This window comes from Ascaphus truei, chromosome 2 (genome assembly GCF_040206685.1).
Source record: "Ascaphus truei isolate aAscTru1 chromosome 2, aAscTru1.hap1, whole genome shotgun sequence".
Lineage (NCBI taxonomy): Eukaryota > Metazoa > Chordata > Amphibia > Anura > Ascaphidae > Ascaphus > Ascaphus truei.
Window position 1 is genome coordinate 12,777,404 of NC_134484.1, and position 13,051 is coordinate 12,790,454.

Here is a 13,051-nt window from a genome sequence, read left to right on the forward strand (position 1 = left end):
ATGCATCACAAGGAAACCAGTGTTCGTTTTGCGTGCACAAGATACTGTAGCAGCAGTATTGCAGACAGACTAGTCATCCCCCCAAACTCATACAGTAGCAGGAAGAACATCCCACACCCTGCGATCGGTTTGTCAAGGCAAAGTGATCTGATCGTAGGACATCTTCCTCACCACTGCGATTTCATCTCCAGCTGATTATAACTATTGTAAAACTATTTTACTTGGTAATGTAGATTGTGATAGTTCAATTTGATACTAATATGTTGGTGAGGTCCTTGCTGGACAAAACTATTTAATGGGATGTGATGGAGTAAATCCACTTTCCTCATTGTTATTACTGGTCTGTTGTGTATTTTCCTATTTCTGGACAAGTGCATTAGTACCAGCTATTCTGTAATTAGTCTTTAAAGGGGAGTTATTTCTCTCATTCAAATTGCCTGGGGAAATAGAAAACATGTTCAGAAGCAGCAAGCATGGTTATTCATTTATCTGGAAACATGACATTCAACTTGCTATGGTAATTATACAAGAGGTAAAGTGACCTAGTTTTCTTCGTTCCTCTTGGTCTTGCAGTATGTAGCTAATTGAAGGGTTCTCTGGCATGGCGACATGGAACTGAAGAAAGGCCTTTTCGTGCTCAATGACTTCAGCTTCAGATGCAGCTGGGGAAAAAACAAAAAACAATGACGGTTATAAAACAAATAAGCTCCACCAGATCAACAAGCATCTCATGGGAATACTTGAAGTGCACTTATTGTAACACAAACAGCTTCTGTAGCTTTCGGTAGCATCTGGAAAGCTAAAACTATATCCAAACTGAAGGTCTCTTTTTACCATTTATTTCAGTCAGGTCCTCACTTCCTACTTTGCGCTCTGGTTCCCAAGTCATCAAATACAAATAACCCAAAAATACCAGATCCCAGAAAGAAAAACAGGCATAGAATTCAAGGGATAAGGACTCACATGTGTTTGTGTATTTTCATACAGGCATACCCCGCATTAACGTACGCAATGGGACCGGAGCATGTATGTAAAGCGAAAATGTACTTAAAGTGAAGCACCACCTTTCCCCACTTATCGATGCATGTCCTGTACTGCAATCGTCATATACGTGCATAACGGATGTAAATAACGCATGTGTAACGGGCTCTATAGTCTCCCCGCTTGCGCACAGCTTCGGTACAGGTAGGGAGCTGGTATTGCTGTTCAGGACGTGCTGACAGGCGCATGCGTGAGCTGCCGTTTGCCTATTGAGCGAGATGTACTTACTCGCGAGTGTACTTAAAGTGAGTGTCCTTAAACCGGGGTATGCCTGTATTAAACTCTATGGTTCTTGTATTTGTGGGTCTTCAGTGACATCATAGGATCAGAGGCAGGTAAACCAAACAAGGAAGTGCAAATTTAACTGAAAGTCAAGGATAAACCAGGGGGCAAAGAGAGGGTCATTCCCAGTCCCCTTCTAATGTTTCATCATAAATACCAATTATAATGCGTGATATCTGCTCAATGTACAGGCGTCAGATTGTTGCATACATTTCCAGTACCTCCAATTCTGCTGGTTGCCAAAAAAAACCTCCCTTATTACTCCTTGCCTAAATTGTACAAAATGCACTATATAAGGGCTATGCACCAAACGTTTAAATATTCATATAGAAGGTATTTGATTAAGGACTTTAAAACAGACCTTTGCAAATTCAAATGTTTATACATCCAGGAGCTTAATTAGGAATTTGCAGAACAGATGTATTCTAGCGGGGGGTACACAATGTAAGAAAAAGGTTGGGAAACTCTGCTCTAAATCATTGTAAATAAAGTTAAAAGTTAACATTGGAAAGTGTGGCTATTTGGTTCAGACCGCTGTAGGTTTCAGTGGAGGCAGTTAAATATTGAACCTTTTCAATGCTGGGGTCACACTATCTCTGGACCTCCAACGCAGTAAGAGCTAAAAGGGCGAATGAAGCATTTCAAAATGCTGATGTTATAATGCAGTGCCACGTTCTGATATCAGTTAAACAACCTCTACATGAGCGGAACGAAATGAGTTCAATGAAGGAGGTAACATAGATACACGGTACTTACTAGAATAATCACAAAGTGCATTGGCAGCATGGTAGTGGGACAGTGCTTTGAAGTGCTCGGCTTTGACACGGACCATGGTGGTCCAGGAGAACGGGACGTAGTCTTTTACCGGTGGGTGAGTCATTGTCCGATATACTAATGAATAGACATCTTCAACCTATAATTGTTAAATAGGTAAAATGATTGAGGGCCATATTTACTTTCTTATGAAGTGCTGCTCCATAAGACACCTTCCGTGCTGCGATATACTGTACAGGCTACAGCCCATTCAAGTAAATGGGAAATAAAAGGCCAAAAATGGAACTCCAATTGGTAAAGTTTGGCTGCTTTGGGTTACACTGTTGGATAAGGTATCCCCGTGGTCTGTAATATGTTCAGCGTAATTTGCATTGTACACTCTGGCTTCTTGCCTTTTCAATGACATCACAGGAACAGAGAGAACTGACTGAAATCAATAGTGCTATAGGAATAGTACTCAAATCTCACTCTATAGCTATCCAAATGCTAATATTTACAAAGACAAGATTTACAAAGTGTGAAAGTGTTTACATAAATAGCCATATAGAGAAAGGCGCACAGCATAAGGAGAGAGGGGGTCAAAACTGCTAAAAAATAACCTTTATTGGTCCATAAAAGAGAGAGGGAGGTACAAAAACCCTCCTACATGTTTCATGCACCAAGCACTTTATCAAAGTTACTCCTTGATAAAGTGCTTGGTGCACGAAACATGTAGGAGGGTTTTTGTACCTCCCCCTCTCTTTTATGGACCAATAAAGGTTTTTTTTTTTAGCAGTTTTGACCCACTCTCTCCTTTTGCTGTGCGCCTTTCTCTATATGGCTATTTACTTGGATCTTCTACAAGCAGCAGCACGCTTCACACACCAGCTGGATGGGGAGACTTCAATACTGTGAGTAACAGACTTTATTCAATCTGATATACACGTGTGACATATGAGTGTTCCAGGGCCCATCCCAAATGAGGTTCTGTGCAGGGATTATTTCCTTTGCCCAGTCCCTTCAGGGAATATAGGTCCCCATTAAGGAAACCATACCACAGGATCAGCGTCAATACTTACTCATTACCCCCTATGGTGTTGTGGATTTATTCTGGATCAATATAAAGGTCATACCTTACGGACTCTGCATTGCAGCGCAGGTTCCACATTGAGAATTCAATATATGAAAGTGTTTACATAACCTGTGTGATAGCCAGTGAGCAAATGTAGCTGAGCTACCTGCCCTTGATCTCACCTCCCATGTCCTGAGGTGGCCGGATTCTTCCCATCCCTGCATAATGGTTTTAAATTATTGTTGCGTTTATGTGACTTGATTTGAAAATGAATAACTCCCAGGTGCTTTGGAGCACCGTTTAGGAATGCTGTACTGTAGTGTAGTAGTGGACCAGATGCTATGTTTCGCAGCCATTCGCTCAGTAGCGCTAAGATTGCATACCCTTGCAGCTTCTTGTGCCATCTGCAGCTGAGTGAGGAAATCACCATGGACGTTCACCAAGGCAAACCTTTCAAAAATGCACTCCTGGACTTGTGCCACCATCAGGCGGACCAGCATGTTCAGAGACGCTGCACTCATGTCCAAGCTGGGTGCATTGGAGAAGTTTTCTTTTAGATAACTAAAGCAACCTGAAGGAGAAGAAAGTCACAATTATAAACAATGTAATGTAACCATTAGCTGCCAGAACACGGCCTTTGTGGCTGAGTATACTGTAAGTAGGATGAAAGGAATACCCCATTCCAGTCTGTTCAAGTGACATCATTCTGGATTATGGCCTAAATATTGATCGTTAATGCAGCCTTATAAAAGGCCCTGTTCCTACAGGGTGTATTTAAGCACTTTAAGAAAATAGTGGAGAAGCGATTGAAAGTTTTTCAATTCCTCCAAACAGTTCAAGTGGGGGAAGAGATGCAGAATATGGTGTTGGATTTTGAACAAACAATACTATACTGTTTAACAAAGAGGTTGGCTTCATGGTATTGGTGCATAACGACACTTAGCTTTTATTTGTAGAGTACTTGTGAATTTAAAAAAAAAAGGTTTTTTTTTTTTTTTTAAGAGGGAATAATTTTTTGAGGGCTTTTCCAGAATGCCGACTCACTAGCTATTTAAACTGTTTAACCAGTCAGTCGTAGACCTACAAATACATCACATTTTACACTTATGAAACTTTTACGTGGTTTGAATCAGTTTTTTTTAAGTTTTTTTATTAAAGTCCCATGTTTTGATTACACGAAAGAACATCACTTTGGAGAACCCTACGCCTCATGCAGAACCCTACGCGTCATGCAGAACCCTACGCCTCATGCAGAACCCTACGCCTCATGGAGAACCCTACGCCTCATGGAGAACCCTACGCCTCATGGAGAACCCTTCGCCTCATGGAGAACCCTACGCCTCATGCAGAACCCTACGCCTCATGGAGAACCCTTCGCCTCATGGAGAACCCTACGCCTCATGCAGAACACTACGCCTCATGGAGAACCCTACGCCTCATGGAGAACCCTACGCCTCATGTAGAACCCTACGCCTCATGGAGAACCCTTCGCCTCATGGAGAACCCTACGCCTCATGCAGAACCCTACGCCTCATGGAGAACCCTACGCCTCATGGAGAACCCTACGCCTCATGCAGAACCCTACGCCTCATGGAGAACCCTACGCCTCATGGAGAACCCTACGCCTCATGCAGAACAAATAAGTAAAGTTATGGAAATTGGATTGAGATATGGGTGGGAAATTTCTTGAAAAACCTTTAACATGCAGTCTGGTCGAGTCAGAGAACCTGCAAACCAACTGAATATGTGATGACAAAGCAGATATATGTTATAAATGATTGTGCTTAGAGTATTTTTTTTTTTTTTTTAAGATTAAACGAGAGAGATCACTGAAAGGCTACAAAATATAAGGAGAGGTAGATTTTGGCAATAGAGGGTATCAGGTGAAGTGACAGAGGAAAGTGGAAACCACATATATGTAGAATGGATGTAATGGGATGAAACTAAGTTTTTGTAATAAAGCCTCAAGGGATAAAGGAAAAATCAGACAGTATAAAAAGGCAAGCAGCTAGTCTGTGGTTTGGAGGGCTCTTGTCATTTTGGTCAAAATGAACACCGATGTACAGTATGTACACACATACAGTACATACAGTATGTAATAATGTACTGAAACGTATAAATACAATTGGTTAAAAAACCCTGCTTCTAAATTATCTGGGAGCTAAAGTTAAAAGTAAATATGAGTAATTGGAGTAATTACAGTAGCAAGGTAAACAGTGTACTAGTGACTGACACTCTGCTCATATTACTCGACCACTCTGCAGCATTCGACACCGTGGACCACCCTCTTCTCCTTCACATTCTCCATACTCTTGGTATTCGGAATAAAGCTCTATCCTGGATCTCATCCTACCTCTCCCATCGTACTTTCAGTGTCTCTTTTGCCAACACCTCCTCCTCCTCTATTGACCTCTCTGTGGGGGTAACCCAGGGCTCTGTCCTGGGACCCCTTCTCTTTTCTCTTTACACACTCTCTCTAGGTGACCTAATCACATCTTTTGGGTTTAAATATCACCTCTATGCTGACGACACACAAATTTACCTTTCAACCCCTGACTTTACACCTGCTATACAGACCAAAGTTTCTGAATGCCTCTCTGGAATATCATCCTGGATGGCCATCCGCCGACTGAAACTTAACATGGCAAAAACAGAGCTCCTTATACTTCCTCCCAAACCTGGCCCTACTACCTCCTTCCACATTGCAATTGGAAATACGATCATTCACCCAGTAGCCCAAGCATGCTGCCTAGGGGTTACACTTGATTCCTCTCTCTCATTCTCCTCTCATATTCAAAACGTTTCTAAAACTTGTCGCTTTTTCCTCCGCAATATCACAAAGATACCCTTTCCTCTGTTACTCAACTGCTAAAACTTAGGGGGAGGAGGGAAAGGGGAGGAGGGGGAGGGAAAGGGGAGGAGGGGGGAGGGAAAGGGGAGTGGGGGGGGGAAAGGAGAGTGGGGGGGGAAAGGGGAGTGGGGGGGGAAAGGGGAGTGGGGGGGGGGAAAAGGGGAGTGGGGGGGGGGAAAGGGGAGTGGGGGGGGGGGAAAGGGGAGTGGGGGGGGGGAAGGGGAGTGGGGGGGGAAAGGGGAGTGGGGGGGAAGGGGAGTGGGGGGGGAAAGGGGAGTGGGGGGGGGAAAGGGGAGTGGGGGGGGGAAAGGGGAGTGGGGGGGGAAAGGGGAGTGGGGGGGGAAAGGGGAGTGGGGGGGAAAGGGGAGTGGGGGGGGAAAGGGGAGTGGGGGGGGAAAGGGGGGGGAAAGGGGAGGGGGGGAAAGGGGAGTGGGGGGGGGAAAGGGGAGTGGGGGGGGGGAAAGGGGAGGGGGGGGGAAAGGGGAGTGGGGGGGGGAAGGGGAGTGGGGGGTGGGAAAGGGGAGTGTGGGGGGGAAAGGGGAGTGGGGGGGAAAGGGGAGTGGGGGGGGGAAAGGGGAGTGGGGGGGGGGAAAGGGGAGTGGGGGGGGGGAAAGGGGAGTGGGGGGGGGGAAAGGGGAGTGGGGGGGGGAAAGGGGAGTGGGGGGGAAAGGGGAGTGGGGGGGGGGGGAAAAGAGGAGTGGGGGGGGGAAAGGGGAGTGGGGGGGAGGGAAAGGGGAGTGGGGGGGGAAAGGGGAGTGGGGGGGAGAAGGGGGGTGGGGGGGAGAAGGGGAGTGGGGGGGAAAGGGGAGTGGGGGGGGGAAAGGGGAGTGGGGGGGGAAAGGGGAGTGGGGGGGGAAAGGGGAGTGGGGGGGGGGAAGGGGAGGGGTGAAAGGGGAGGGGGGGGAAAGGGGAGTGGGGGGGGAAAGGGGAGTGGGGGGGGAAAGGGGAGTGGGGGGGGGAAAGGGGAGTGGGGGGGAAAAGGGGAGTGGAGGGGGAAGGGGAGTGGGGGGGGAAAGGGGAGTGGGGGGGGAAAGGGGAGTGGGGGGGGGAAAGGGGAGTGGGGGGGAGAAGGGGGGTGGGGGGGAGAAGGGGAGTGGGGGGGAGAAGGGGGGAGAAGGGGAGTGGGGGGGAGAAGGGGGGAGAAGGGGGGTGGGGGGGGAGAAGGGGAGGGGGGAGAAGGGGAGGGGGGGAGAAGGGGAGTGGGGGGGGGAAGGGGAGTGGGGGGGGGGAGAAGGGGAGTGGGGGGGGGAGAAGGGGAGTGGGGGACGGGGAGAAGGGGAGTGGGGGACGGGGAGAAGGGGAGTGGGGGACGGGGAGAAGGGGAGTGGGGGACGGGGAGAAGGGGAGTGGGGGACGGAGAAGGGGAGTGGGGGACGAGAAGGGGAGTGGGGGACGAGAAGGGGAGTGGGGGACGGAGATGGGGAGTGGGGGGGGGAGAAGGGGAGTGGGGGGGGGAGAAGGGGAGTGGGGGGGGAGAAAGGGAGTGGGGGGGGAGAAGGGGAGTGGGGGGGGAGAAGGGGAGTGGGGGGGGAGAAGGGGAGTGGGGGGGGAGAAGGGGAGTGGGGGGGGAGAAGGGGAGTGGGGGGGGAGAAGGGGAGTGGGGGGGGAGAAGAGGAGTGGGGGGGGAGAAGAGGAGTGGGGGGGGGAGAAGAGGAGTGGGGGGGAGAAGGGGAGTGGGAAAAGGGGAGTGGGGGGGGAGAAGAGGAGTGGGGGGGAGAAGAGGAGTGGGGGGGAGAAGGGGAGTGGGATAAGGGGAGTGGGGGGGGGATAAGGGGAGTGGGGGGGGGGGGAGTGGGGGGGGAGAAGGGGAGTTGGGGGGGAGAAGGGGAGTTGGGGGGGGAGAAGGGGAGTGGGGGGGGGAGAAGGGGAGTGGGGGGGGAGAAGGGGAGTGGGGGGGGAGAAGGGGAGTGGGGGGGGAGAAGGGGAGGGGGGGGGAGAAGGGGAGTGGGGGGGGAAGAAGGGGTGTGGGGGGGATGGGGAGTGTGGGACTGGGTGGAGAGCAGTGGGCATATGTATTGTCATAATTAATGTATGTGCATGCCCCCCCCCCTTCGTGACTCCCCCCCCCCTTTGTGACTCCCCCCCCCTTCGTGACTCCCCCCCCCCCGTTCCCTGTGACTCTTGGCTCGCCCCCGTTCCCCGTGACTCGCGCTCCCCCCCCCCCCCGCTTGGTCCCCCGATGTGCCGTCCGGCTGAGTGAGGCGCGTGCAGGCGGCGGCAGGTAGCGCCCTGTGTGGGCCTGAGGCGCGAGGATGCGCGGGTGGGCCTGAGGCGCGAGGCTGCGCGGGTGGGCCTGAGGCGCGAGGCTGCGCGGGTGGGCCTGAGGAGCGAGGCTGCGCGGGTGACTTACCTGAGCGGGAGGTAGCGCCGGGGAGGTAAGGGAGCAGCTGGGGTAGGAGGGCCGCGCTTCCCGTCCGGAGCCGGTGCAGGGCGGCGCACGGGATGGGGGGGGCGGACAGAGGGTGAGGAGGGGGGGTGAGGGGCTCCGGAGCAGCATCGTGCGGTGGATGTTCGGGTGAGTGGGTGGGGGGGTGAGTGGGGGGTGGGGGGGGGGGTGAGGGGCTCCGGAGCAGCATCGTGCGGTGGATGTTCGGGTTAGTGGGTGGGGGGGGGGGGTGAGGGGCTCCGGAGCAGCATCGTGAGGTGGATGTTCAGCATCGTGCTTTGGATGGTGGGGGATGAGGGGCTTCGGAGCAGCATCGTGAGGTGGCATCGTGCGTTGGATGGTGGGGGGGGGGGGGGGTGATGGGCTCCGGAGCAGCATCGTGCGTTGGACGTATGGGGGGTGGGGTGGTTTTGGGTGTGCTCCGGGGATGTTCGGGTGAGGGGGGGGGGGGTGTGATGGAGCATCGTGCGTTGTATGTCCAGCAGCGTGCGTTTGCTGTTCGTGTGAGGGGGGGGGGGTGATGGAGCATCGTGCGTTGTATGTTTGGGTGAGGGGGGTTGGTGATGGGCTGCAGTAGCGGGAGAGCTGTGGCGTGCGTTCGTAGTGTGCATGAGGTTGGGGGGGGGGTGGTGGAGGGGGGTGCATGAGGTTGAGGGAGGTGGTGGTGGATGGGGGTGCATGAGGTTGGGGGTGGTGGTGGAGGGAGGTGTTTGTAAGATGCAGTGTTGCGCTGCTTGTTCGTGCGGTGTGTGGAGGTGAATGTTGATATAGAGATTCTGTACCTGATCTGTGGTAGCAGGCGGTGAGGGTTTTGTGGGTTGAGAGGTCGCCCCAGAGCAGTGAGGATTGTCAGTGAGGGGTGGGACAGTGTGGTGAGGGGTGGGACAGTGTTGAGGTGGAGTGACAGGCCAAAGGTGCAATGCGATTGGCCCTAGGGACACAGGGCATGCAGACAAACATACAGACATTTCAGAAATATATAGTAGATGTATTACTACTGTGAAGAGCTATGTACATTTATGGCGCTATATAAATAAAGACATACAATACAATACAATCTTTATTTATAGAACGCCATTTATGTATATAGCCCTTCACAGCAGTAATACACGTAACATAATAATAAAGGGAATAAGCAGGCGTGTGGAGGCTGGGAAGTGACTCGTGTGAAGCGGGTGCTTTCCCTGGCCTTGGTGGATGGGCTGTTGGGGGGCATCACGGAGCTGGTTCGCCCTCATTGGGAGAGCCGCTTATGCGACCGGCCTGTCGCACAAAGAAATAATTTTCAACCGATTTGCGCAACGCGTGCCCCCTCCTGCTTCCGCCCGCACGCCGCATGAATGCAATCACTGCCTTAAGTGCCTGCAGCACCATGGTCCCAGCCTAAGTGGGGAGAACTTACAGACAGTAGGAGGGTGTTCGGGTAAGTGTGTCTGCAAGGGGCCATGGTCGATGTATGGAAGACAAAAAATATTTTTCTTTTGCCAGAGACTGAATGGGTGGTTATTGCCAGTCTTCTTTTCTCCACCGAATAACAAGGCAATCCATTTGTATTGCATCCATTCTACGCCAGAGCACAGTTAGGGTAAGTGCATAGTTTAGAGGGGGGGGAAAAAAAAAACCACTCAGAAGGGTTAAGAAACCCTGCTCAACAATTAGGGCGTAGAAATTGGGGAATACATTTAGAACCCCTGGGGCAGGAGGGCTGGTGCCAGCATGGAATTAGGTTTGGATGAACTATGGAAGAAAAATAATCCCCTTGTAGCTGCACCCAAGAAACCCTAGCAGAATATAAATAAACTTTGAATATAAGTGGGGGTTGTAGCAGAGGGTACAGAGATCCCAAAATTGGTGCACACCACCTCGGTTAATGAATAAGATACTGGTGAAGCTAAAAAAAAAAATAGCCGATACTCCTTAGTGTAGTGAAAATTTAAAAGTGGGGGTGTTTTCTCCTTGTAAGCAGGGCTGTAAATAGTAGACAGATCAGTATGCTCTGCTTGTTGGCAGAGATGGGTCAGAGGAGTTGGGTGGAAGGCCGCAGTATTTCTTTCCCCCACGCCCACACACACAGCTACTTTTCAGTAGAATATCTCAGGAAAATATCAGAACACTATATTTTACATGATGATGGCTACTGTTGCAGTTGACATTATACTGGGCTGTATCCAGGGAGGCAGATAGTAAGTAATAGAATGTCTAAGCAGCAGCAGTGACAACAGTGTTGCTAGTTGGAAGTGTACTCTAACTCCTGATGGTTTTACAATGTTTGGTTATAGAGCACTTGGCCCAGCAGATTCCCCTGGAATAAGGGTCTTGGTAGTACTGTATTATTATTTCTATGTATCAAAATGTTTCGGTCATGTTTATTATTGCAGTTACTGTATAAGCTATTCCTTAGTATTTAGTAATGCTGTATTCTGTTTTGTGTTTTTACAGTGCTATGACTGAAGGATAGCCAGAAGGTAAGTCTTCTTATCGTTTCCGGATTGCTACAGATAAGACTGTTTGTAAGTTGGTTGCTGTGGTTGTCAGTGCGGTTTGCACAGCTGTGGGTCGTAGAGCTGTGCTCAGTCCTCTTCGCACATGCACCAGACTCTTTCTTTGTTCCAGGTTGATTCAGTCAGGTTAGTTGATACATATTTACGCCAGTCCTTGGATGGATTCTTCTGCTGGTGGATACAGTAATTGGCAGGGTAGGCTGTAAGTCTGAAGTTCATAGAGCTTTATCACGTCCGTGTTAAACATTGATCCAGAGTTTCTCTTTAGGATCCGTTCGGGAGACTCTTCGTACGGCTGCAGCACCGGTAAGCAAGGCAAGTGGGATGCCCTGTGTCTGTGTTAGTTTGTGTTGGGATCCGTTAGTTACTGAAGTGGGAGTACTCCAGAGTTGGACATTTTAGAATTCACTGGTCCCTTTGTTTCTGGGTGTTCTGGTTTGACCCACGAATGTCTTTGTTTGTCGATCGTGAGTGGACCGTGCGGCTGATAGAGGCAGCAGCTGACAGGGCGAGTTGCGCTTTAACAGTTAGCGCTAGGTAATGTCTTTTGCCGGGTCTGCTAAGAGATTTTTTCCTTTATTATTTGCTGTTGTGTGGCGGTGACTATGGTAGTCAAAGTTGTTCGGGTCTGGACCGTGTTTTTGCGGTTCAAAAACACTGCTGTGTTTGTTCCGAGTTGAATTTCAGTATCAGTACTGAGGCTAGACTTCCGACTATGGTCTATAGGAGACCCACGTAGGGGAAGAAGCCATCCAGCATGGTGAAACATACGTCTGGTCTGCACAAGCGTTACTCCACGCCCACGGGGAGGGGGGTGGGGGGTCGGAGGGAATCCTATAGACCATAGCCGTAAGTCTAAGCCTCAGTGATGTTACTGAAATGTAACTCAGAACAAACACAGCGTCTTTGGACCGCAAAAACACGGTCCAGATCCAAAAAACTTTGACTACCATAGTCACCGTCACACAACACAAACCTAACAGCTGACACCCACTATTCTGTTTAAAACCCTGCCAACAGCATGGTGACACCGCTACGAGGCACCCTGGCCCTGCTCCACACATAAAATACAGAAGCATCCACTTACCAGGGCCCTGGCCGCCCAAAACAACATCCACACAGGTCACACTTACCAGGGCCCTGGCCGCCCAAAACAACATCCACACAGGTCCCACTTACCAGGGTCCTGGCCGCCCAAAACAACATCCACACAGGTCCCACTTACCAGGGCCCTGGCCGCCCAAAACAACATCCACACAGGTCCCACTTACCAGGGCCCTGGCCGCCCAAAACAACATCCACACAGGTCCCACTTACCAGGGTCGTGGCCGCCCAAAACAACATCCACACAGGTCCCACTTACCAGGGCCCTGGCCGCCCAAAACAACATCCACACAGGTCCCACTTACCAGGGCCCTGGCCGCCCAAAACAACATCCACACAGGTCCCACTTACCAGGGCCCTGGCCGCCCAAAACAACATCCACACAGGTCCCACTTACCAGGGCCCTGGCCGCCCAAAACAACATCCACACAGGTCCCACTTACCAGGGCCCTGGCCGCCCAAAACAACATCCACACAGGTCCCAAAGAAAAATAATAAAGGAAAAAAATCTTTCAACAGACCCGGCAAAATACATTACTTAGCTCTTTAACAGTTGTAAGCGCAACTCGCCCTGTCAGCTGCTGCCTCTATCAGTCGTACAGTCCCACTCACAATCACCAAACAAGTAAAATCATTCGTGGGTCAAACCAGAACACTCAGAAACAAAGGGACCAGTGAATTGTAAAACGTCCAACTACCACAGCAACCAACTTACAAACAGTCTTATCTGTAGCAATCCGGAAACGATAAGAAGACTTACCTTCTGGCTATCCTTCAGTCATAGCATTGTAAAAACACAAAACAGAATACAGCATTACTAAATACTAAGGCATAGCCAATACAGTAACTGCAATAATAAACATTTTGATATATAGAAATAATAATACTACCAAAGCCCTTATTTCAGGGGAATCTGCTGGGCCAAGTGCTCCAACACCAAACATTGTAAAACCCTCATGAGTTACCCTTTCAACAGCAACACTTGACCCTCCTGCTGCTTAGATATTTTGATACTTACTATCTGTCTCCATGGATACAGCGCAGTATAATGTCAACTACAA

General features: G+C 50.3%; 1 protein-coding gene across 6 annotated transcripts in view; it reads right to left on the reverse strand.

Annotated features, from left to right (window-relative positions):
• Positions 1-13,051, reverse strand: part of RHPN1 (rhophilin Rho GTPase binding protein 1) — a 96,025-nt gene that overhangs the window by 14,605 nt on the left and 68,369 nt on the right. For all 6 annotated transcript variants that reach the window (XM_075581461.1, XM_075581460.1, XM_075581462.1 and 3 more), the window contains 3 exons: positions 3,532-3,719; positions 2,080-2,236; positions 543-662 (listed from right to left, as the gene is read on the reverse strand). In XM_075581461.1, coding sequence (XP_075437576.1) covers positions 543-662; positions 2,080-2,236; positions 3,532-3,719 — 465 coding nt within the window. The remainder of the gene's footprint in view (positions 1-542; positions 663-2,079; positions 2,237-3,531; positions 3,720-13,051) is intronic.